This window comes from Phalacrocorax aristotelis, chromosome 4 (assembly GCF_949628215.1).
Source record: "Phalacrocorax aristotelis chromosome 4, bGulAri2.1, whole genome shotgun sequence".
Lineage (NCBI taxonomy): Eukaryota > Metazoa > Chordata > Aves > Suliformes > Phalacrocoracidae > Phalacrocorax > Phalacrocorax aristotelis.
The window spans coordinates 70,900,758-70,925,603 of record NC_134279.1 but is presented as its reverse complement, the minus strand read 5'-3'; the positions used below and the strand labels follow the sequence as shown (position 1 = coordinate 70,925,603).

Here is a 24,846-nt window from a genome sequence, read left to right as displayed (position 1 = left end):
AGAGAATACATGTTACATCCATGCCATGTGATATCCCAGCTTTGCCAAATACTGGCAGGTGCCAGAGTGGTAGTGATCTGCTATCAGTCCTCTGGCTGTAGTCTGAAAATACCAAAAAGATTAGGGCCTGCTCCAGAACTGTTTTACCTTTTGTTGCCTATTGTGTTTTTTGGTATCTAATAAAGTAATATTAAAATATTTCACAGGAGCTACCTCCCTAAATTTTCTCCTGCCAGGAATTATAGTGTTTTGTTTTGAGATTATGTCCTAAACTAGTATCTGTGTTCTTTAGGTTTTCGATGGATTGTGTGTATCTCCTGATTTTAGTGAGTTCTAGTATTATAGAATAAATTTCATGTAAGATCATTCCACAGGAAAAGTTAGCAATGAAACATGTATGAAACTATACATGGACTTAAGTTCGATCTTTATTGCACAGGCTTAGGCTTCTGTAACTTCAGAAACCCTTATCTGCCAAAACCATCCTAAATCATCATGAAGTATTATAGGAAAGCAGATGAGGGAATAAGGCCCCTAAAATGCCATCGATTTGCACCATGTAAGTCCAGAAATGGGTCTCAGTGCTGCTGCAAAGCACAGACGGTGTGGCTGGCAGACTGTGAGGAGGCAAAACAAGCATGACAGCTCTGTTTGTAGGCATGGTGTTGTGTGAATTTATGCACTGGGAAATTATTGACTGTTTAGGATGATGCACAGGAGCTTTATATATATATACACACACATATATATAAATATTTGGCCTTTGAAGTGAAGGACTGCATCGAATTGAGGCTGGCTTTTATTTGGGTAAGTACAAAAAAGATCATGGCTAAGAGAAGCTAGCTGTGTCTTCTCAAAAGAAAAGGCCTTGTGTTGTGTATTCACTTCAGTGCCACAAGAGTATATGTTGCCTTATAGGTGATTAAAATGAACATGCCACCAGAACCTTATAACTTAGACAGTGCACAGCAAGAGGTGACAAAAAAAAAAAAAGGCAGGTAGGTGCAGGAGCATGAGGGTTACAGTGGCAAAAGCTCATGAAAATGCTTTCATATACCAATAAAAGCTTTCACTTATGCCTCACTTACGTTTCTTCACGGCATGTTGCCTGTGTGTCTTGCTGGTTATTTGATTTTTGGTTTTGTTAATGTATTCTACTCATATACTTTGGTCCTGATATTGTTTCCCCTGAAGTCCCTGGAAGGAACTCCTAGTGACTTAAACAGTGTTGGATCAATCTCAGTAAGCAAAGACTTGGTTATGAAGAAGCTGGCATGTAAACTTCTTTTGAAAGGAAGTGTTTTGTTAGAAGGAGTAATGAAGCACGCTGTAATTCTTGTTGTTCATGTAGTAGGTGTAATATTATGTACAAAAATAATGCATGCTTCATCGTAACTACCCAAACACAAAGTGGAAAAGTTTGCTGTTCTTCCCGTTAACATCCCACTTACATCTGTGTGTCTCAGTTGGCCAGAAAAATGTTTTATTTTGATGTTAAGATTATTGTTGTGAGGATATGGAATTGTTTTGGGGTGGTTTGTTGTTGTTGTTGTTTTTTAAATATATCTTTCTGTCCCAGCTAGTAAACTTTTGTCACGATTAGTGCTAACTATAGCTAAGTGCGTATCTGCATACATCTCGCTTGAATCCCTTTCTGTGGAGATCCCATTGTTTTCTGTTAAGGGGATTTGAGGGAGAAATTTCTTAACTATTCAGATATGTAAATATGCAGATAGACAGCTCATGACAGCTGCAGAAATACCTGACTCTCTTCAAAATATTTTTAAACGCCCTTTTTTTCTGTCTTTTATGCCCCTTCGAAAAACATATCACTGCTGATTTTGTTGATGGTATGTACCTAAGCACCAAACAATACAAAAACATGCAGTGTATCAAAGGGAAACAGATGTTTAATAAAATGTAATTAAATTTATTCACCTGTTTATGTGAGCACTGCACATGTTTGGTGGGTACAACTATTTATTAAACAGCTTGCCCATGTGTTGCCAAGTACTGGATTAAATTCTAGTAAGTCTGCTTAAGTATCTCTATGCTCATGAATATGACATTTAGTCTATTTACACGTTTCCAACCGGGTTAAAGTGTCAAAAAGATGTATTTTTGTAATATAAGTACGTCAATTCTTTTTGACATTATTTTCTGTAGCTCATTTTACATGCATATCTTTCTTTTATATTATCATCATGATGGTATTAATTTGGATGTGCAAATTAGCTCTTCATGATGTTGTCATGTCAGCATCTGGATTCAAGATGTGCTGTTTCATAAGCATCACATCCTATTGCGTTTCATCAGAGAGTCCCCCTTTCCTAATCTAATTATTTATAGGGAACCTTGGGGATTGTGCTAATGGGCATCTGAAGCTATAAAGAGTAATGAAAGTAGTTGTGTTACTGCTATGCAATTAAGTGTATATAGAATACCACTCATATAATTAAATTCAGAATTTTTACCACTCTTTCTCTTTTATAGTACATTAATTATTTCTCTGAAGTTAAAAATAATACTAATGGAGTTTAAGAGCTTTTTACGAGAGTTGTAGCATTTATAGTCACAAGTTGATTTTGGCTTTTATTTTTAAAGGCTGTCAGCAAATAAGTCACCAGTTGTATGAAATTATTTTTATCATTTACTCATGTTTTATGTGAAAAGGGGGAGGATGTTTCTGACTGAGGCAGAATTTGAAGGGCCGGGAAGCTTAGGGGGGGATGTGCTGTGTGTTTCTCATTTAATATTATGTCTGTTGGTTTGAATGGGTGTAATATACATTATGCTGCTGCTGCTGGTAATGTGTATCAGTAGTCACTGCAATTTGTAAGTTCAGCATGACCTTTAGTCTGGGTTCAGTTTTCTGTCTTTGTTCATTTGGAGTAAGTGTTTTGATGAATGAAGATAAAGTATTTAGATCAACTAGTCAATATGTTTTCCGCTGATAATTCCATATTAGTAAGTGCTGATGGTTAGTATCTTTAAGGTCTACTGACAATCTGATTGAAATCAATGGCAGTTTTGCCTCATTTAGTTCAACGGGAGCAAGAATGAGTCTTTAACCAGCAGAAAATTATAAACGCCAATCTCTGTTCATGTGTCATTCAGTATGAACAAGAGTTTTTTATGGTGCTGTCAGGCTGAAAAAAACCCTTTTCTTTTTTGATAACAAAGCTGCATTTAGCTGAAGTAATCCCTAGGTAGCCTGTTAGAGGTGTTCCAGCTTTGTTATTCCCAACAATAGGGAATGTGGCCACTCGCTGATTCTACTTAAGTAGTTGCTACTGCTCAAAATAGCTTCAGAGACTGCTGTGCTGCTGAAATTCTGCTGCAGACGTCCTGTGTTAACCTAGTTATCTTGAATTTTCATGTGAAATTCAGACTTTATTTTAATGCTGTGAAGTACATGGTATTAAATATGTTGTGCAGTTTCTTCTTCCAGAACACCAGTGAACAGCCATGATGTTCCATGGCAACAAAGAGGCCAGGGATTGTGAAAGTATCCTCCATCTTTGATTATACACAGCTGGTTGGTATCTTGTCCTAAGTTCTGACTGCCTTCCTTTTCTTGACCAGAAAAACCCCACTATCATCTTAAAATTGCTCATCTGCGTGGTAGCCTACTACAAAACTGGTTGGTTGCTTCATAAAAAAACTCTTCCAGAATACCCTCTTAGTTTTCTCCCCAGGTACCCTCCAGGAGAAAAGAGCTGTGAAGTTGAATGAGAGTTTAATAGGTCCAGGTCCTGCCTGACCAAATGACAGAATGTCAGAGGGGAACTGACAGCTTCTTTCTAATCATCACTATAAAAGCAAAAGGAGAGAAGAAGGAGAGGGGAAGCGCACAGAAAGCCTGGTCTTTCAGCTAGATTTCCAAATTGCTTAGGGCTTTAAAGGTCAAAAGCAACACCTTCAGTTAGTACCTCCTTAATTACTAGGAGACAACCTTTAGCACAGGAATAGCATGCTTTTGGCATTACTCAGCAAGCGCCTGCATTCTCCATATGTTTGTGCTTCAGAATATTCTTGAAGTACAGCAGTATATCGGTAGATCATTAATCTACCCTTACAAAGGCAAATAAGTTTTGCCTCCAAGAGAAAGTTATAGTCATCTTACTGTCTGTACAAAATACTTGTGGTGCTTGGTCGTATTGGTGCTCTGCAAAGTCAGGTTAACACTGCCAGATTTTTGTATTGCGATTAAGAATTCTGATGCAATGACCAGCAAATTTTATAGCCATTTCCTGCAGTTGGCCATTGTTGTTCCCATTTGCTCTTGTATAAAATTCAGCATTGCTTTCGCATACCTTCTAAGCATATTCTCTGAGGTAACAGGCATGTCTGAAAATCAGTAAATGAGAAAAGAAAACCTTCAGTCCATTCAAGGATATTTTTGATTTTTTTTGGTTGTTGTTGTTGGTTTTGGTTGGGTTTTTTTTTCTTTTCATTTTGCAGTGGTAAATTTTAGATTTTTATATTTTTCTCAGGTAATTTAGGTTTTTCCACATTATTTTGGTTTCCTTTAATTACAGGGTAAAATCCTTGATTCTCTGCACTAATGTATTAAATAGTGACCAGTTGAAATAACATTCTCATTGGCTATTGGTTGCTTCCTACTCTCCCTATTACTTTTGCATGCTTGTGTTTTCCTATGTAAATATGAAAACTATTGTTTATAACAACTTAGAAAAAATAAAATATCTGATTTTGTATGGTGTGTACATGTCTCTACTCATCCAAGTAATCCTGGTCAATGGACAGTATTTCTGGATATTCACCTAAAAATTTAAAGTAAAAAAGCCTCTGCTTGAAACTCACATGTGGTTAGTAATTGCTTTGTTAGGCTTGACTTATAATAATATTCTTTTGTTCTTGCACTTTATATACAAATTATTATTTTAATGATCCTTAAGTTTAATTTTGTGCAAATCAGATATGGGGGATTTGCTGCACATTTCATTGTCAAATCAGTTTCTGTCTCTCCTTTTAAAGTCGGTTTCCACACAGACATTCAAATCCCTTAGATCAAGAATATGCTCATTTACAAAGATTATAATCGATTTTTTTGGCCCTGTTTTTAATACTTTGCACTGTAAATGACATCCCAGTGGAGAATAATCATCATACAGATGTTTGAAAGCTCCTTCCTGCCGAGTATGGTAATTGAAATCTATAAAGTGTCATCAGACTGCACGTTGTTTCTAATTAGTACAAGGCAGTTTCTCTTAGCTTTGTATAGTTTTACTGGCCTCTTTCCTTCATGATTTTACCAGCTGGCTCATAAATCTTGTCAGTTGCTCAAAAAACAGATGAAAAACATGAGATTTTTCTGGGTGGTTCATAGTGTCTTGCTTTCCTTTATAAAAAGTATCCATTTTATATGGTTTGGTGCTGCCTTTCTGAAGCTATCAGTATGCTTTTAGCTCCAGCTGGCCAGGTACTACTCTTGGCATCTTTTGAAAGACTCTGCATCTCACATCATCAGGAGAAACATTAGTGCAACAATAAATTTCTTTCCTCATCATAGGGCCTTTATGGTAATGACTCTCATTTGTCTATTTTCTGTAAAAGGAGCTTTTTTAGTGACTGCTTGATGGTTGGATATTTATGGCAGACAGTTTCCCAGGGTATACTTGGAATGATCAACAGTGGGATGAAAGTGGGCAGATAAAATAATTTCTTCTGTTGAAAGGAGCTCAAGAATCTGTGCAAAATCACTGGGAAAAGAAGCTTTGCCACCCGTTTCAGCTTCCCTGCATGAGTGAACTTGGGTACAGGTCAAATCCCTAGGTCCTTATTGAGGGTTGGATTGTGCCTCTAAAACTATACCTCGCTCTGGGAGGTTAGTTTAGCCTAAAGTAGCGTCCCTGTACTTCCTCATGTCTTTCTGCAAGCTCTGTTTGCCTTAAATAATCTGGGAGCTTGTAGGACTTTAGAAGAGAGACAGGTAAAGGATTTGCAGGCCCTGGCTGCTTTCTTCAGGCATCCATTCTAAACATGGAACACCAAAATAAGAGCTAACTCCCTTTGTGATAAGAATCCGTGGCAGGACTCATGATGATTTTTTTTTTTTGGTTTGGTTTGGTTTTTTGTTTGTTTTTTGTTTTTTTTTTTTAATGTGAAATTTGTATTTCAATTCTGTTTCTACAAAATTTCTGAATTTGGGAAGAAAACAATGCAGAAGAACTGTGATCTGGAGAAGGCCTGTAGTGTAAATAATTACAGAACAACTTCTTACTGGTTTCAGTGGAAAATATACTTAGTACTAACAATATATTTAATACGATGCCGCGCCATCCTGGTCCCTGCAGTTAGTGCAAAGTCTGTGTAGAAGCAAACCTCTTTCTCGCATTAATTAGCCACTAATTGTGCAAGCTCATATGAGGTTGTTAAACTAAAACCAGCATGTATTTGTTCTGGGGTGATATTCTAGCAAAGTGCAGTGATGTGTTGCTTTCTGAAATAAAGAGTTTATTTGCTACTTTTCTGGTAACTATTGCGTCACTTAGACATAACAACGTGAAATAAAAACATTGTTTTAGTGAGCCGGTTTCTTCCAGGGTTAAGAAAGAGTGTCTGGGTCTGCATCTGTCCCCTTCACTGTAGTCCAAGGTCTGGTGGCAACAGCAAGCTGGTGCCAGGCCTGGGGAACGCGATGTCTCACTCCACTCAACCGACCTTTGGTAAATTTTCCAGCATCTACTCTGCGTTCTGACTTGAGTAAACCTTTCCCCTCATCACGGTCCTTTGAACAACTAACCAGTGTGTTTCTCTACTTCTTTGCCTTGGAGAAACCTGTCAACACCTTTTCTCTTCATTCTGTATTTAATGGATATGTCAACATTGCTTAATGGAGGATGGTGAAAAGGTATGTTTTGTAGTTAGCTCTGAACCTGGCAGTGTGTCCTGACAGCAGTGATGTCTCGGGCACAGCATCATGCTAAGGTTTTTATATTGGCTCTGATGCCAATTCAGTCAGTACTAGCTCAGCTATTCCTCTGCAGTGCTCTGCTGCAGTGCATAAATACATCCTCATACAAACAAAAATTCAGAAGCATCTTAACTACATATCCATCATTTATAATTATAGTGGGATTAAAATAGACTCAAGGCTTCGGTTGGCCTTGTGCCTCAGAACTGCTGTATTGCAGCAAAGGCCGCTCTGCTTCAAGAGCACAGCAGTAATTACTGTGGACTGTGTTTTCACAACCGGCGATGATTGTAAGGCACAGCTTCAAGGATATTGGGAGGGGGTTGGAAGCCTTGCACTTCTTTCAACAGCTTAGATGTCTAAGTGTTATCTGTGTGGGCTGCAAATTAGCAGCTCTCAAACTATATGGCTCCAGGAGGCATGGCCTTGGGGAGCGTGCCTGCAGACTCATGAGGCATCGGCATATGCTTTGAAGCCCCCTTGATCTGGGAAGGCTCCTAAGAAAATTCCTCTAGATCTATCTTTGTAGAGGAGACAAAAATCTGACCTACTGATGTTTGTTTTTCCAGACTATTTTGTTTTTAACTTTTCAGCTTTAGTGGTATGCTGGCAGAAGCTATATTTTGCATTTAACCTTTTGGTGAAGAAGGAACGATTGCGCTTAGTGTTAAAGCATGACAGGCTTGAAGCTTTGAAGTCTCTAGTTGTGAACACAGTGGGAACAATCCAAGTTCCCACTTGCGATATTGTATTATTAGAGTGGAAAGAGCTTTCGGGGCTGTTTAGTGTAATTACTGGGTTACCTGCATGCTGCTACATTCCTCAGAGTAGGAAAAAAATCTGAAATTGCCTGGCCAGCAAACAGTTGCTGTTTTAGACATTGTCCATAGCATTTGTAATATGTACTGCTCCGGTCCCATTATGTAATTGATGCCCTTTGGGAATATCCCAAAACAGGAATGTTTATTTCCTGAGGCTGTTAACGGTGTTTGACATTTCTTTACCAGACACAGGCTGGGGAAAGGTGCATTGGTTTTTAATGTTTTCTGTTCTTTAATTTTTTTAGTAATTATGGAAATATGACACATTTAAACCTCAGGGCAAGTTTATTGTTGGGTTTTGCACACTCCAGCTATCTAGAAGTCAATCTTTCGGGGCCAGGAATTCCTCTATTTCCTGACATAATAGGGTGATTTAGCATGCTCTTCATTTAAACACATGAGTAATCCCATCTTTCCTCACATTTATTTAGTTGGATACGTACATATGTGTGTGAATATATATATGCAGACACATACACAAAAATACTTCGGCCTTTTGGGCATTATTTCCGTACTCATTATCAAACATTAAAGCAGTTGGGTCAGTAGTGAACCTGAAACAGAACAGTTATCCTGTGCATTTTTAGACTGGCTTAGGAGCAACCCGTTAACACCAAAAAACTTGATTTTGCTGGTCTTGGGATCATTCTGTAAACTTGCTGAAGAGATCTTGATGGAAGTAAGAAGAACTAATTGGATGATCTTTGAACTTGGTGTTAGTTTACACACTTAAGCCAGCCATACTACCTGGATAATTCTGAAAGCTCACAAACACTGATTTCAAAGGATGCTTAGAATGGATCTAATACATTATGATGTGCGTGGTCTTCATCAAAGAAGTATTAGGCACTCCCAGAAGTCCCACAGTTATATGATCTTTGACAGACCCAGAGGCAAATTCAGAGTTGTCAGCTGAATTGCCTTTGGAGCCTGCCAAGCGGACGGATGCTAATGTTAGATGAGCATCTACATGGCTTGGCATGTAGTTGGCTCCCATGACAGCCAACAAGACCTGTGTGTGACCTTAGCTTGCTGGTCCACTGCTGGGAGTCACAGAGGAGATGTCCAGTGATGTATAAGTTAGAGCTGTATGTTGCTCACAGTATTTGGATATAGTTTATTTGGAGCCTGTAGTCAAAGTGTCCGATCAGTAGATTTAAACACTGACATCTACCCTTGTGCGTTAAGACCGAGAAAAGAAAATGTGGTTTGTTTTCCCTGTGCTAGTTCTACAGGCTCCAGAGCCCCTTGTACTCTGGGAAACCCCAGCCCCTGCCACTTTTAGCAGAAAACCATACTATAATTTGACATAGCATAGTGTGAGTGTTTCTGGTCTGTCTGTAACACTGATTCCTATGAGTTGCAGTCATTAAGTACACCTGCCTCAGTAAGCTGAGGGAGCTGGGAGCACTGCGACCAGCTGGCATGGAGGGGCTGGTGCCTCTGAGGGTGACCCTCCACTGTTTCCAAAACATTGTGGCTGCATGCATGCTACCTGTTGAGAAATGTCCCTGGCTTGTGATAACCTTGAGCCATGCCAAAGTGGTGTTTGGGGGAGAGCAATTTATCACAGCCAAAAGCCTGTCAAGGTCCACTCTTAGCAATTTAACAGTATGAATCATAGCACTGCAATGCCCAAGAATGTCCTGGAGCTCTCCTTCATTTACTAGCGCCAAAATGGCTGTTGTGTCTCTGCTTTCCTTGTCATCACTCTCTGCTCAAAGGCTCTGGCTCTGGTCCAGCTCCTAGCTCCAGCCCTTCATGATTTTTAGGATTATATCTCCCTGGCTTCACCCAAAAGCCTGCTCAGTGGGGCTTTTGCTTCTTTGGCTCATGGTAACTAAGGCTTTGTTTGTTAGGGCTCCATCAGTATATTCATTTAACAACATGCATACACATTTGAACTGAATGCAGAACATTTAAGTCTCTAGACAAGTGATGAAGTAGTATATTGAATAGAAATGTTTTGCTGAGCCGCAGCCTGGACTATCTGTCACTGAGTATGTGTATAATCAAAACTGCTTCTCTGATCTTGGGTGAAAACTCTAGAGGATCTGTTTCATTTTTCCTGTGTGTAAAATGGGAATGCTAACATTTCCTTACTGGCTTCCTTGGGTTGCTGGGGGGTTTAATGCCAGGAAAGCACTTTGAACATGAGAACTGCTGTGACAGAGTTACTGAGAGCTTTGCTTCTGGAATTTAATTGCTCAGTTAAGAGAGGGAAAAAAAAAAGTACTTCAGAACCAGCTGGCAGTGAAATTCCATTGAAGTTTGTATGTAATACATGGGAAATAACATACATATTGAATCTAGTTATTCAGGATTATATTTGAAATTTTGGATGACTCTTGATTACTCTTTGATGTATTTTAAATTAATGATTTTCCTTTAAAATTCTAAATATGTGTGGGATTTTTTTTTTGTCCTTGTTTTATAATAGCCTTTTAGTAAAACTTGATGTTTGCTCATTGTAGATTGTTGCAATTATGCACAAGCATAATCACTTCTGACAGTGAAAGTAAAATTAGTATATTTTAATAATTTTTACACTTTTCATTTTTGGGATTTATTTGCTCCAAAATAAGAGGTGAAGTTCAATGTCTTTTTGTGTCTCAGTAAAACCTGGTTGCCTAGCATTTTTCACACTTGGCAGCACCATTTCTAATCTGTCTTTTGCTGGCAGCCAGGCTGTGCTGCCCCTCAGTAGGAAGTAACATGGAGCTGAGCAGAAGCTCCCAGCTCAGGCAGGCTTCCTTCTGTAAGTACCAGTTTAAACTCCACTCTGGAAGTTGTAAATGCATAATGTGATGCCCATGGCGATTTTTTCCTTTTTGCCCTTCAGTGTTGGTTGGTAAAAGGAATGGACTGGCACATTTCCTAATTGCACTGATGTTAATAAGGTGGAGTGTTTCAAGCCTGTTGCTGAATCCTTAGCTTAGATGGCTGCTTCATATGACAGCACACACAGAAAGAAAGAAACATCTGGCTGCATTTCCCTCCACCCCCTGAAATCTCAGAAAAGCAAATTACTAGCATGTGTTACACAGTGTAAGCTCTGAAGAAGCTTTTAGGGGATATGATGTTGAGAAGTTTTCTGTGCATATCTTTGCACTATAATAGAGACTGATCTGCACTGTTTTCTTTAAGTTGCTTGTAAGAATAGCTATGAGCAGTGTTACTCAAGGGCTTAGATTTACCAAAGGTGAAAGGCTTTCTAGTGAGTTTTCCAGTTTGTTCAGGTTGAACAGGACAGAGGGATCAGTGCTTCCCAGGCTGAGCCACTTTGGACATCCCCAGTGGCTGAGGTACCTGCTGGAAGCAGGGCTGGAGTCAACCCCCTGCATTGCCTCTCAGTATACAGGGAGGAAGGCCTGCCAGTCTCAGCGCAGAGAGGCTGCTGGGTTACTGTAGGTGATGCAGTACCTCTGTTTGGAAGCCGCTAAATAGGTATTAAAAGGAATTGTAGCAAGCTTTTTATCAGTCCACTGAGTATTTCAGATTATGAAGGCACAAAGCAGTGCGCTTAGTGACTTCAGCAAGGGTAATAATAACGTTAATTAGCCATTCTGCAGAACTACCAACTGAAGCTTTGCAACATCTTGCTGATCTAAGCAGGTCACCTTGAATATGAAGAAACTGAAGTGCATGTAAACTGTAGTAAAAATTTTGAGAAATGTGTCCTAATTTTCAGCTACACCACATCTGACAAATGTTCCTTGACCTTATTTACTCCTGAAGTAGTGGGAAACTTTCCACGTACCTCAGTGGGCAGAAGGTCAAGTCTCTTTGGCCTGTTTCCCTGGAGGCCTTGTACTCTGCAGGAGGGCGATGGCTTCCAGAACCTCTGAAAGAAGGGCTGTGAGCTTTTAAATTAAGAATAAAATTGGGGGGGTCGCTTTATGAAAAACTGAATCTCAGTGACTTCTATTCAGTATGAAGTATTTTTTTAGCACAGAGCACAGAACCCAGATAATCTATTTTACATAATTGTCCTGTACACAAAAAATGTTTTTCACATTGACTGTGCTCCAATAGTTGGGCGTCATTTCCTGATTTTCTAATTTGAGAAATATAACTAGAAATTAGCATGTGATTAAAAAGCTGTTGAAAACATTTTCTAAGCTCTTAAAATAAATACATACAAAAATGTTGGAGAAAAAACCAACTCTATTAAAGCTCTGTAAAACTCTAAAGGGTAGAAACAGTAAATCACTGTGGTCATAGGTGCTCATAGAGGGGGTGCAAATTTTGGATTTGGTTTTTTAGATTCTGTTTCAAGTAAATTCTCTCTTTGCATGAGCACTGAACCTACCTTCAGATGTTCTGAATGGGAAGGTGCTTTCCTTGGTCCCTGAGGATACAGGGATACAAAGGGTCTGGAGAAGAGGAGGCTGAGGGGAGACCTTACTGCTCTCTAGAACTACCTGAAAGGAGGTTGTAGCGAGGTGGGCGTTGGTCTCTTCTCCCAGGTCACTAGCGATAGAATGAGAGGAAACGGCTTCAAGCTGCACCATGGGAGGTTTAGATTGGATATTAGGAAGAATTTCTTTACTGAAAGAGTGGTCAGGCATTGGAACAGGCTGCCCAGAGAGGTGGTGGAGTCACCATCCCTGGAGGTATATAAAAGATGTGTAGACATGGCACTTCAGGGCACAGTTTAGGAGATGTGGTATTGTTGGGTTGACAGTTGGACTTGATGATCCTAGAGGTATTTTCCAACCTTTATGATTCTATGGACCTGTGAAACTCAGTGGTATCATGATGGTCTCATGATCAGCCAGGGCTGATGCAAGCCACTGACATGTGTACATGTACCATTCCTAAAATCCAAAAGTTGGAGATCAAAGATGGAAAAAGGGAAAGATTTGCTCAGGGCTTGCCAGGATTTGAGGTTAGGAAATTTGATGTTTCCATTATTTTTTTTTTTACTATTACTTACTGCCATCCCCAGCTGAAGTGTTCTTGTTTCAAGCAGCCTTTCAAAAGCTGTTCATCATTTGACCCTGTGGTTTTGGATTTCACATCAGGAGGAGATTGTTATACTCAAGAAGAAAGGTGGTATTTAGCCCAATAAACTTCCTTGTTCTTGCTTGACAGGTTTCAATGGGCTGTTTGGATTTTGCCCATGATATATTTGTCTGTGCTAGCAATGAAGCCAGGCAAGGTGTCAGTTAGGAAAACAACTACATGATGCGTAGTGGACACGTCTCTGGATTTCATTGTTATTGATTGATCACGTTGTTTCACTGATCCCTGAAGCACTTACACTATTAGCATCTGTGTCCAAAGCTTGCTTTGTCCAAAATCAGCTTCCTCTTGTGTTTTGCATTGCCCGTGCATTTAACATGGAGCAAACACCATTTTGCAGCACAAACTCCATTAGGTTTTAAAGCCATAATAAATGAGAAAAAAAGAAAAGCGAAGGACTTGCCAGGACGAGAGGTAATCCCAGGAGCAAAGGGGCAGATAGATCCTTCATTTCAAACTACTTTCTTCTGCTGTGACGTTTCCTTGTGCTCTTTCATGCTTTCTCAGGCTCTTTTATGTGCATATGCTCTCTTGCATATGCTCTTTTGTGACCTTTTTCATAGTCTTGCTCTTTTTAACTTGTTCACATGTTCTCTCTCTCTCCATCTCACGCATCCTCGGGCTCTGGTTTTCTCTCATCTGCCCGTCTTGTACGGCTGCCCAGCTGTGTACTGGCTTGTATCCTATGCTGTTTTGGTGACCTGGAGAGGTGATCAGGTTGTTTATGTGTAGGTCAACAGAATGTCGCGTCTACTAGTAGAGTGGAGTTGGCTTTCTGGTGTGTTGGCGTTTAGCATTAAGTTTCTGACCCAGCCAAGGTGGACAGTCTGATGTGTGAGATTTTGCATTGTGTTTACCTGAATTCTGAGGCCTGGTTTCTGGTGTCATACGACCCCTGGATCCAAGATGGTGAATAACACTGCTGTGAACCAGAATGAATGTGCGTTACAGAGTCCGCTGCTTCCAGTAGGAAATTTTCCTGTTGTCAAGGATCTCTTTGCCAGCTATTTCAGAAGAGAAGGATTCTTCTGACCCTCATACCTTTGAGCTTTTACATACTCTGTCTTCTAGGTGCTTGAGGAAACCTTTGAAAATTCCGCTTAAAAAAAAGTAAGACTTTTTCCACCCATTTTTTTCTCCCCCCCCCCGCCTTTTTTTTTTTTTTCCCCAAGTCTAAACTAAATTCTGACAACACAGCTCACTGTAATGGCCTTCCCTTCACACGAGATACTGTAATACTGCTCCTCTTCTATCTACCATCTGTCCTTTTGTTTTATGACTCTCTTTGTTGCAAGCTGCTTTGTTGTTTCTTCCAGATTATGCTCCTCAGGGACTTTTGTATCAGTATGACTGAATATTGCTTGCAGCCATGCCAGATTGTGTTGTGATCTTATTGGATTTCACAAACCAAGGTTAGGCCAGGTCAGAACTTGGTTGAAATAATGTAGACGACAAGATTGCCTGCTAGCCACTGGGAACACGTACAGCATAAACCTGACCGAGATGCTGATGCAGTCAGCTCAGGCTGACAGTGTTGCCATGCTGATTGTGGTGGACCTGATATAAAGGAGAAGTTCTGAACTGTTCTAGCTGGTAGGATTTCACAGCTTTTTTTTTTTTTTGTTTGGGAGTTAATTCCAGTGTTCTGGCCCATTCCAAATACTTTAATTATCGATCAGGATCACAGTGCAATTCAACAGAACATAATATTCCCTGGTGGTCTTTTCCGTGTTCCATTGTGTGATGTTATTTGCCCTCAAAACTTGCTACTGCTGTCCAGAAAGCTGCATTTCTGTGCTGGGTAAAATAGTTTTCAAATTTTCTTTGCTTTCCTGATCTTTTGAAGCAAAATAAAGTATACCAGGGCCTTCAAATGAAAGGTCCCAGAACAGTAGAAATTGTTAGTAAAAGTAACATAAAGAAAGTTATAGTTGAGCATTTCTTAGAGTTGCTTGAGTTTTCTGACCAAAAGACTGTATGAAGATGAATAAGGACTTTGCTTTGCCTCACTGAGTGCGCAGTAGGTGGAAAATAGCATGCGATTATGTTAGGGTGCCCCAAAATTATGCAAAGCTTTATTATATAGATAAGGCTTTTCTAATTGTTGTAAAGGTATTGGGACCTGTTTGTGTTATATAGGAACAAGCTATTAAAAACCCTTAAAACAAACCTGTAAGAGGCTAGAAAGTGAACAATTACAAGTATGTGATGGTGTGAAATAAAGGCCAGAATTAATGTGGGCTATGAGTACCAACCTTCATTTTACTGCACCCCACACTGAGCCTGAGGGAGGGCTGCTGGAGGGTTTGTTTGCCTGCATCCGTGCTGGAACAATACTCATGAAGTTGAGGGAAGAGCAGTACAATCAGCTAGAGATATCTTGATGTGCACAGATGTACTTTGATAGACTTAGATGTATTAGAAAAGCTGAATATATCTAGGTAAGAAGCAGCTGTTGGGTACAACATAGCTGTTAAGCACATTTAAGGAGTGTAAATTGTGAAGCTGCAGAGGGATTAGTTAATGATGTACAAGACAGCAAAGGTGACGAGGAGTCAGGGAATTTAACACTTGGAACTGGATCAGGAAAAACTTCCTGTTGGTTTAAGCTGTAATATGATGTCTTTCTGTGAATATGTAAAATTAGTCTGGGGAATGAAGTCTGTAATACATTGTACTGGCTGGAACAGTTGCTGTGGCAGGATGTGGACAGATGACCAGGTGTATACCCCATTGGAGTATTTTCATATTTTGAAGGTTTTTGGTTTGCTTTTCTCAGTCAGCATCTGTATTTTGAGTGTCCAAGTTGTGCTTTTTAACTGAGAGAAAATGTTGAGCATTATGACTTTTAAATCCAAATGTATACACATTTCTGCACAGACAGAATGGGGAATTTAAAAACGGAGTAGGAAGATTAATGTTGGATAAAAGTTGGGATTGGCAATCTGATTGGAAACACTTGCCCGTTGGCATTGAGGTTACCCATAATTGTTCTTAATAGGTAAATTATCTCTGTCTCAGATAATCCTAATTGTTAGTGCAAAGCTTGGCACTGCCAGCAGAGATATGGAGGTGTAGTGCAGAATGCTGGAAGGTGTCTTTCATCTCTGCCATCCCTTGCCAAGGGCTTACTGTACATGCAAATTCATCAGCTCTTCCATTGTTGAGCATTTATATATCCTAGAGAGGGTGAAATCCGGTAGTTAATTGCTCTGAAGGCTCAGGGGGCCATTCTCCAATGGAAGAATCTGCAGAATGGGACCATAGTGGCTGATGTTGCTACGTCATTAATAAATATGTAGGGGAATGTTCTGCAGAAGGGTATGAAGACCTTTGTTGATTGATTCTGTTCCTACCTCCTCAGTCTTAGCAAGAGCCAGCCTGGCTAATCTCTTTTATGAAAACAGCATGAATAATGTTTGCCTGCTGAACAGATACGCTGGATAAGATTTTTTTTTTGGCTGTTGTTTTCAGCTGTTATTTACAGGATCAATAGAAGTGATTTTTACCAACAAGCTGCATAGCCTCTAAGGTCAGAATATTGGATCTGCTCTTCTTCAGAACAAGTTAATTTAAAAATGATAGGTAGTTTCCAGTTCAGAATTAGTTTTTCTTATATGAAGGAGGGATGCATCTGGAAGAAACACCTTGGGGGGGAGAGGATTTTGCCTCAGAACAACATCATTATACACTGCCCACAGATACTTAATGTTTTAGCTGCTTTTCTTTAAACAATAATCACTTAACCGCACACAATACTTTAATGACAAATGCAATATAACAACTAAGTGCAGAGCTGTGTTCTTATAAACCTGGTTCAGTTACTATTGAAGTCTGTGCAAGTACTCCTGTGGACTTTACTGGGCATTGGTTGATGCTCTCTGTAAAGTGCAGTACAATATTTTGTGACCATTGTGACCATAGAGAAGAGTATTTTATGCCATTGTGGAAATATTCCAGGCCAGTGGCAAGTGTATTCACACATGTAAGCTCAAATGCCGTTCAATCCTTTTGCACAGTTAGTTTATCTGTTTCTTTATGACCTGTTGAGAAAATCACATATACATTACACATGCACATGCATACACACACAAATACACATGTTTTAATAGATATTACATTCCTCCCTTTGCATTTACCCTTCTCCCCCATTGCACGCTTAAGATAAAAATCTCCATTCTGAAAGGACTGTCAGTATGAGACTTCTGAAGTTCTGCCTGTATTGTTGGGGTAAGATTCAACTTTAAATGAGTAAAATCATGCAGGTGTCATTTTATAAGCAGGAGCTTGTGGCTACTATCAGTATGAATTTTGCAGGATAAGAACAAAATAGCCAAGAAACGTTTTTCCACTGGAAGCACTATAAATGAATTTTACATGCCAGAAAAGTTGATGAGATTTTTAGATTAAAAAAAATATACAGTCTTTTAGACCAAACTCAACCAATCCCAAGCCCCAGAGCATCACCAACCATAAGCAGAGTTTCTCTACTCTTCCTGTACTCTAAGAAGATTAGGGCTTTTGCGGTTATTACCTATAAAATACAGTCTATGGAAGTCCACTTAAAAAACAAATGCCATCAACTTTGAGAAGGTTTGGGTTCAGACCCAAAATACTCTAAGTCATCACGTTCCATTTTTCTTGACGTCTACATATCCATACATTTTTTATAGTAAAAAAGAAAATGGCATACACGCTTTATGATTCCCCCTTCCTCCTTTATATAGGTAGTGCGTGAAGGAAAAAAAGGTTGGTTGGTTGGTTTGTTGTTGTTGGGGTTTTTTTGACAAATGGTGAAGATTTCTTAAAAAAAAAATTAAAAGAATTTTTTGTTTACTGTGATTAGGGTAAAGTTTTCCTTTTTTAGATGGTGAATTGTTTATAATGTTCCAGTAAGAATCTGGCTTCTCGATGGCTGTGTTGCTGATGAGAGCTACTGGCAATAGAAGCTTTCTAATGCTTAACTGCTAGTTTATTAAAAGAATAATAGGAACAGATGTTTTCAATTCATAAAATGTATCAAGTAAATGGTACATCCACTTGTTATTTCAATTCCTTTGAATTTTAGTGAACTCATTTGGGGCTAGGTTTTTAAAGAGCTTAGCCCACTGTCATCTTATTGTTCTCAATATAAACCGATGGAAGATGAACGTGTTTGAAACCCACAGCTTTTTATGCCTAAAGGGGAGCTGCTAACTACTGATGGCTCTAAAAATCTGGCCCATGTTTCTGATGAGTGAATACTGATCATTATAGAGGATTCATATATGCAATCTCTGAGTAATACCCTGCATGTGTCTGTGATTGTATATATGATGGCTTTTTAATTTACTATTGCACTAGGTATTTTAATTTAAATTATGCTAATAGTGCAGGATTAACTGTGGATTATGATTCTAGCATTTACCGTCATACAAACAGAAGAACCAGTTCTTTTGCTCCTACAGTCCTTTTTTCCCTTCTCATCCTGGTGTATAGTGATTTGTACTCAAGACTGGCCTCAGGTTTTGATGAGCTTTCTTGTTTAAGCTGATGCAATTACGTAGGTGGAGAGAGTTGTTGAAAATGAGAGAAAAAAAAAAAAACCTGGATCTTTTTATCATCTGATGACACATTTTTGTGGTGCTGAAATGATTTACTGAAGATGATGATTTGAATGGGCTCTTGCCAGCATTGCACAGTGAGCAGTTCTGGTTTTGGCTTCATTCCTCTGTGGTAGGACAGGCTACACATACTTTGCATTTGCACTCTTGGCTCAAACAGTACTTGAGAAAACTAGTGCTAGGCTGTTACATTAAAACCCTCATAAAGGGTGAAGAATAAGTAATACATGCAACAGTACTGAGATGTTACATTGGTCCTTGCTAGAGGAAATAGCAGGAGGCCAATGCTGTTGCCACCTCTGGTACTGAAAAAAGCTTTGTGGCAGCCTGAGATTGCTCTTCTTGAAGCATAACCTCTCCAGAGATCTCCTCCACTCCTGAACTGCAGATGTGCTGGAAAGACAAATTTGCCTCGTTATGTTTGCACTTGTTTCATTGTATAGCAACCTCAGATTGTAATGGCATGCAGCCTGTTTGCATTAGTGACTTGCTGTTGAATTCATCTGTATTCTTTAAAATCCCTCATTTGTTGCCTTTTTTTTTTTTTTTTTTTTGTGGAGTTCTTGATATTTCTAATCGCTTTGAGTTATAGTAGCAGTCTAAAATTTGCCTTTTTTCTCTTTCCCTCCAGCTGATATTATTTCTACAGTTGAGTTCAACCACACTGGAGAACTGCTGGCTACTGGTGACAAGGGGGGTCGGGTTGTTATATTCCAAAGGGAACCTGAGGTATGTGAGTTACCAATGTAGTCCTTAACAGCTTGCTAAAACTTGGCTTTATTTTTAATACTTTAATGGAATCTAACTAACAAACTTGTTTATAATCTCAAGATTCAATAAAACAAAATGTCACCCCTTTGGAGTGGAAGTAAAAGAGGGTAAGGATCTTTTACTCGGAAGTTTGCTGTCCCAAACAAGAATGCTTCAAAGCTCCAAAATTCTAAGCTAAGAAAAAAGAAGGTTGTTTTTGTTTTACTTCTACATTGCTTCAATAGCTTTTCCTGTTTGATGGAACCACTCTATTTAAAACAATAACTTTGCTGTGATACCTTTATGTTTCACTTCTAAATTCAGTCCATCTGTAGGATCTTCTTTAGAAAGCTTTCCTGAATAATTGACATTTCAGAAAATCTGCATTTTATTAAATGTTGCATCAATACTTACAGGGAATTTCATTCCTGTAGAAACAAATATGTCAATATCATGTCTTAAATGAGAAACTAAATTACACTTCCAGTATTTTTATATTTATAAGGCTGCTTATACACCTTTCCTAAGAGATGGAGATATATTGCCATCATAAACCACATGTTTTTGTTGTTCTTATTTTCCATAGAGTAAAAATGAGCCTTACAATCAGGGGGAGTACAATGTTTACAGCACTTTCCAGAGCCATGAACCTGAATTTGATTATTTGAAGAGCTTGGAGATAGAAGAAAAAATAAACAAAATCAAGTGGTTACCACAGCAAAATGCAGCTCACTCACTTTTATCAACAAATGGTAAGATAGATGAGAGTATATAGGACATACCAATATTTTGCTCTTGCGCATTTTAGTGCTGACTGTATATATTTTTTCATTTTAATATACTGTTTTAGTAATTCCCCCTTTCAGAGTTTACCAAGACTGTCATACTGACTCTGGTATCTATTCTGTATTTTATTCATAGCTGTACGGTTTTCCCCATTGGTTATCCATAGACATTTAGAGAGCTATCCATTTTTGCTGTTAATGTGCAGTGCTATCCTGAAATAAATTTTGTGACAAAGGCGTCACCTTACTCAGCAGCTGTGTTTCACTGGGGATTTAGAATTTTGTCTGCTGTATTTGTCATAACTTTTATTCTCTGTGATGTGTAAATGATTGTAGGTGAGAGAGATGAATTTCTTTTCATTCATTATCATCAGAATGGTTTACTTAAGTTCTAAAGAATTACACAAATCTTTGGAAGGCAGTAGGAATAATAATAGGATATTGATACTGAATCATCTTTCTAACATGCTTAAGGCCGATTCATTAAAAAAAAGTAGTATTGCTAAGAGGGGATATGCAAAGAGGGGGAAGAAACTGAATGGAGCCTAACATGCACAGGTGTCATTTAGGAAACATTTGGACACCCACAACCTTTATTACTGCTGGTGATGCATGAGACAAAAATACCCGATTTTAAATCTTGGATCTCATTGTAATCAGAAAAGAAGTTTTCTTGTAGAAGTTTGAGCATTATTGGGAATTGCTGATAGAAAAATAGCGTAATCTCACCTTTGGTAATTGATGCTTTAGGGCAAAGTTATTACTTCTACTAAAAATTTATAGCTATAAATAATATTTACAATAAATCACAGTAGATAGGAAATAGTTTCATGTTTTGTAGTCTGTTTTCCTTAAAGTTGTCTTTTCACTTTTTGGGGACACTGTTGCAATATTTGAAACGAAACATACCTGTTATAGCTAGGTGATTTGTGCTAATTTAATGATTAGTCAGCTAATTATGAAGTTTGGAAGTTTACTTCTGCGCTTTTCCCTTGGTCAAAATATCCCTTCTATTTCAGATAACTTTAAGTGAGAATGGCTTCTTCCAAGTTCAGGGTGCAAAAGCAGACTATTAAAAGTAAACATCTCCCTTTTCATTTTAAAGGTTGTTTTTGGAAACACTGAGGAATACAGATGAGTCCTCGGATATGCTGCTTTTACAGTTGGCCTGAGAGACCTTTATAACAGTTTTCTGGCTGACATTAATATGGGACGGGAGAAAAGAAGAAATAATGAGCCTTAGTATTGCTGTGGGTTAATCCAGTTGCAGCCAACACTGAGCAAGCCTAGGACCTCGCAAAATATTTTAGCCTCTGTTTTTCTACTGCCTTAATTCTGGGGCATCCCGGCAGACCTCTTTATGGTGAGGAGAACAAAAGTGGTGTCCCTGGCATAGCCTTTGGATTTTGGCTTTGAAGTACAAAACATTTTTGTTTTGGAGTAGGATGGTTAGGAGCATTCCTAGCTTCCTGGCACAGCAGGGTTGAAGTCTGAAGATTCACCTCTTGGCATATTCTTAAAGATAGTTCTAACTTTATGACAGAAGGCCCATGCTGAGCTCCTTGCTGAATGTCTCACAGGTTACCCGTGAGAAGTCATTGACAATGTATATCAATTCCATGCCTATAAAAAGGGATAACAGTGTTTTCCCTAACTTGTAGAGAATGAAGGCATTACCTGTCACACATGCTCATATTGGGCAGGTTGTAGAAACATCTCAAGTACTGGTTTATATTTACTAATTTCTGAGCCTGATATTTTAATGCAATTTTTGATGTTTTGCTCTCTGGTAGTTTAGGATCTACAGCACAGTTTTGGTCAGAAATATGAGAACTGTGTAGCAACATCCTTTCTTTCCGCAGGCACAGGTGGACAGTGCCCATTGAGTTTGCTGGAAGGAGCATCCCTCTGTTAGGGAGCATGAGGGGAGAGTCCGTCTAAATCTCACCCTCAGTACGTGAGACTTGACAGGTTTGCACCTGCCCATATCTGTTTCTGTCCTTCTAAGGAAGACTTTTGTCTGAGGCTGTTCCTGTACAGGTCACCCCTCTCAGAGGGAATCTTGGTTCCTTTCCAGTTCACGCGTTACCAACAAATCATCAGCTAAGCTTTGATTGCAGTGTCTTAATTAATGGAGGCAGAAGGAAACCACCAAGGCTTTTGAATCCCACTGTGGATTTGCAGTGTTTGCAGTTAGCAAATTTCTGGTTTGCGCTGTAAACTGAACTGATTTTGTAGTATAATAATAAATTATTAGAATTCATTGGTATCTTTTGTACCAGAATATATCAGGGCCACTTTTGATGTGAGCTACATTGAGTAGATCGGAATTTGGCCCATACAGATCCTTTCATCTGAAGATTTCAGGCTGCTTACTAGACATTAGTTAATTTAAACTTCACAACACCCGTGAGACTGTATGAATGCTGAACCTCACAGAGATGTTTCTATATTTTGTGAAATAATAAGCATGCTTAGAACTTCTAGGAAGTTTTTAAAGTCCAGAAGCAGATAAAGAAGAAAACCAAGATGTGATACCCTTAACTGCTAGAAAATAGTTTTCTTTCAGTAAAGGATAGGGTTATCAATAGCAGTCAAGTCCAACAATGGCAAATTATTTGGTTTTTTTCTTATAAGTCATTTTGCAATTACTCTATTTATAAATTTTAGTATAGATAAGCAGGAATAGACTATTTACATGTAATAAAAATCCTCAGTATATGACATCTGTATTTTTAGTAATTAATTAACGTGACCAATAGAAATGAAATGTATTGAATATTTAAATGGATCTTTTTAGTTGCAGATTGAACCAGTCTCTTGTTCTGTAGGTTGATCAACTGTAATATTTTTGTTGTTTGAATATTAGCATATCAATATCGTTAGGAGATGCATAATAGTAAAAACGCTCAGAGTAGTGGGGGGATTGATTTTGAAACAAAAGAGGTCAAAGTTAGAGTTGCTATAGAAATGCAAAGTGATTCATGTATTCATGTATCCTGCCTTTAAAATTATTTATACTAGCACTTGAGAGAAGTCTTTGGATCAGCCACAGTGGGGAAAGAATTATGTACTTGCTACTGCTTTGTACTTGGAGAAAAGAGGGTAAAAGGAAGAAAGTGGGATGAAAACAGAAATCATGCAGGAGCTGAGGTTAATGAAACCTGTGGTGGCAACTGAAGTGCAGAAGCTTTGGAAAGGCTCTGGCTGCTCCACCAACAGACAAGTGAAACAACCAGTAGAAGCTTGGGGACAGATTTTTTGCAGAAGAGTTGGCATTGATTTTTTTTGCCTAGGGAGCCTTAGGGTTGGCAGTTTAGGTGTGTGACCAGAGTGGGAGTGGACGATCAACATTAGGGAAATCTGCAGTTTCAGCTACTACAAAACCAAGGACTAACTCCATCTGAAGTGTTTAAAACTTCTATTTGTTGGCTTCAAAGGTTCTTTGCTAAACAAGAGGCATACTTTTTCTATCATATGCTTCACACATCATGGAAAAGGGAGAGTTTAGATTTAGTTTCATTCCATGTAAGGTTAGTAGGTTTTTCCCCCACTTCTCTCTCTTACCCTTACAACACAATTCTCTCAGGTTTTCTTCTCAGTTATTTCTCAGCTGCTTTCCCTTATAATGGAGAAAAGTCTCATTTTTCCACACACCCTTTCATTTGCTGGAGTTTCTGAATACACAATACACCGCTGCCCATTCCCACAATGGGCCAGGCAGGTTATCATTGCTCTGTCTGTCTACTCCATGCTCTTCTTGTGCTGTAAACAGTAAGTAACCAAGAAAACTGGCTTTAATATCAAGATTATTTCCTTGCCATGTCAAATTGTCAAACTGAGCTTCAGCAGTGAGCATTGGGTGGTTTTGGTCTGTTCCACCTGCAAACTGCCAAGTTGGATATGAGAGCAGGATGTGCTCTACATGCTGTGCGTGGTCTGTCAGCTGCCAGGAACCTCTGACTCAGTTTGAAGGTATGGGATGTGCTTTATTAGTATTTTTCCTGTTACAACATTTTCTGGATGTGCAAAATTAAGTGACCCAGACAGTTTCATCATGGGACTTGTCTAAACCAAGGCATAGAAACTTCTTTAAGGAATATGTTGTGAAAGGTGAGTAACCACATTCAGAATTCCTATACTGATAGTTGTTTCTTTTCTTTTAAAGATAAAACAATCAAGTTATGGAAAATTACTGAAAGAGATAAGAGACCAGAGGGGTACAACTTAAAAGATGAAGAAGGAAAACTTAAAGATCTTTCTACAGTAACATCACTGCAGGTAAGCTGCTCTCTTTCTCCAAAACCCAGTTGTTTCTCTATGCAGAAGGTAGCCATGGGTGCTAACTCAGTAAAGATTTAAAAGTGTACTTACTTAATGCTAAGCATATATATGATTATTCTCATTGAAGTTTTAGCTGACTGATACGGTCTTGAATCTGTCACACATTTTCAAATCACAAATGCTTTATGATATAGTGACCAACACAAATATGTTTAGAGAGTTTATGTCAGTTTTATTCTTCCTGGTAAAATTCTCTCAGCCTGACTTAATGTTCTTTCACACAGGATTCTTTAGCCTTGTGTGCTGGAAGCATTCTACTTGTAATTAATATTAAACAGTGTCCTTGCCTCATTTAGAGCAACTGAGCTAAAGACAGTACACCAAATCTCAATCTCATCTTTATTTCAATAGTATAAAATAATTGTCTCCTATCTGAAGAGTTGCATTTCAGTAGTCTGTGCTCCAGTGAACGTGAGGTTCTGCATTGTTGAACAGATGCAGTCATGGAACTCATATAAGCATGTATGATAACATAATAGATTTATGCTCTCACACATTAATGCCTAAATTCACTCTGGGTGTTTTGGCAAAGGAAGCGGCTAAAGGTTAGAACTGGAAAGCTATGTTGTATAGAC

The 24,846-nt window shown here is 38.7% G+C and overlaps 1 protein-coding gene across 7 annotated transcripts in view; it reads left to right on the top strand.

Moving 5' to 3' along the window:
* The window catches only part of PPP2R2C (protein phosphatase 2 regulatory subunit Bgamma), a 204,063-nt gene that overhangs the window by 122,918 nt on the left and 56,299 nt on the right, over positions 1-24,846 (top strand). For all 7 annotated transcript variants that reach the window (XM_075091905.1, XM_075091908.1, XM_075091912.1 and 4 more), the window contains 3 exons: positions 19,024-19,121; positions 19,729-19,894; positions 24,096-24,208. In XM_075091905.1, coding sequence (XP_074948006.1) covers positions 19,024-19,121; positions 19,729-19,894; positions 24,096-24,208 — 377 coding nt within the window. The remainder of the gene's footprint in view (positions 1-19,023; positions 19,122-19,728; positions 19,895-24,095; positions 24,209-24,846) is intronic.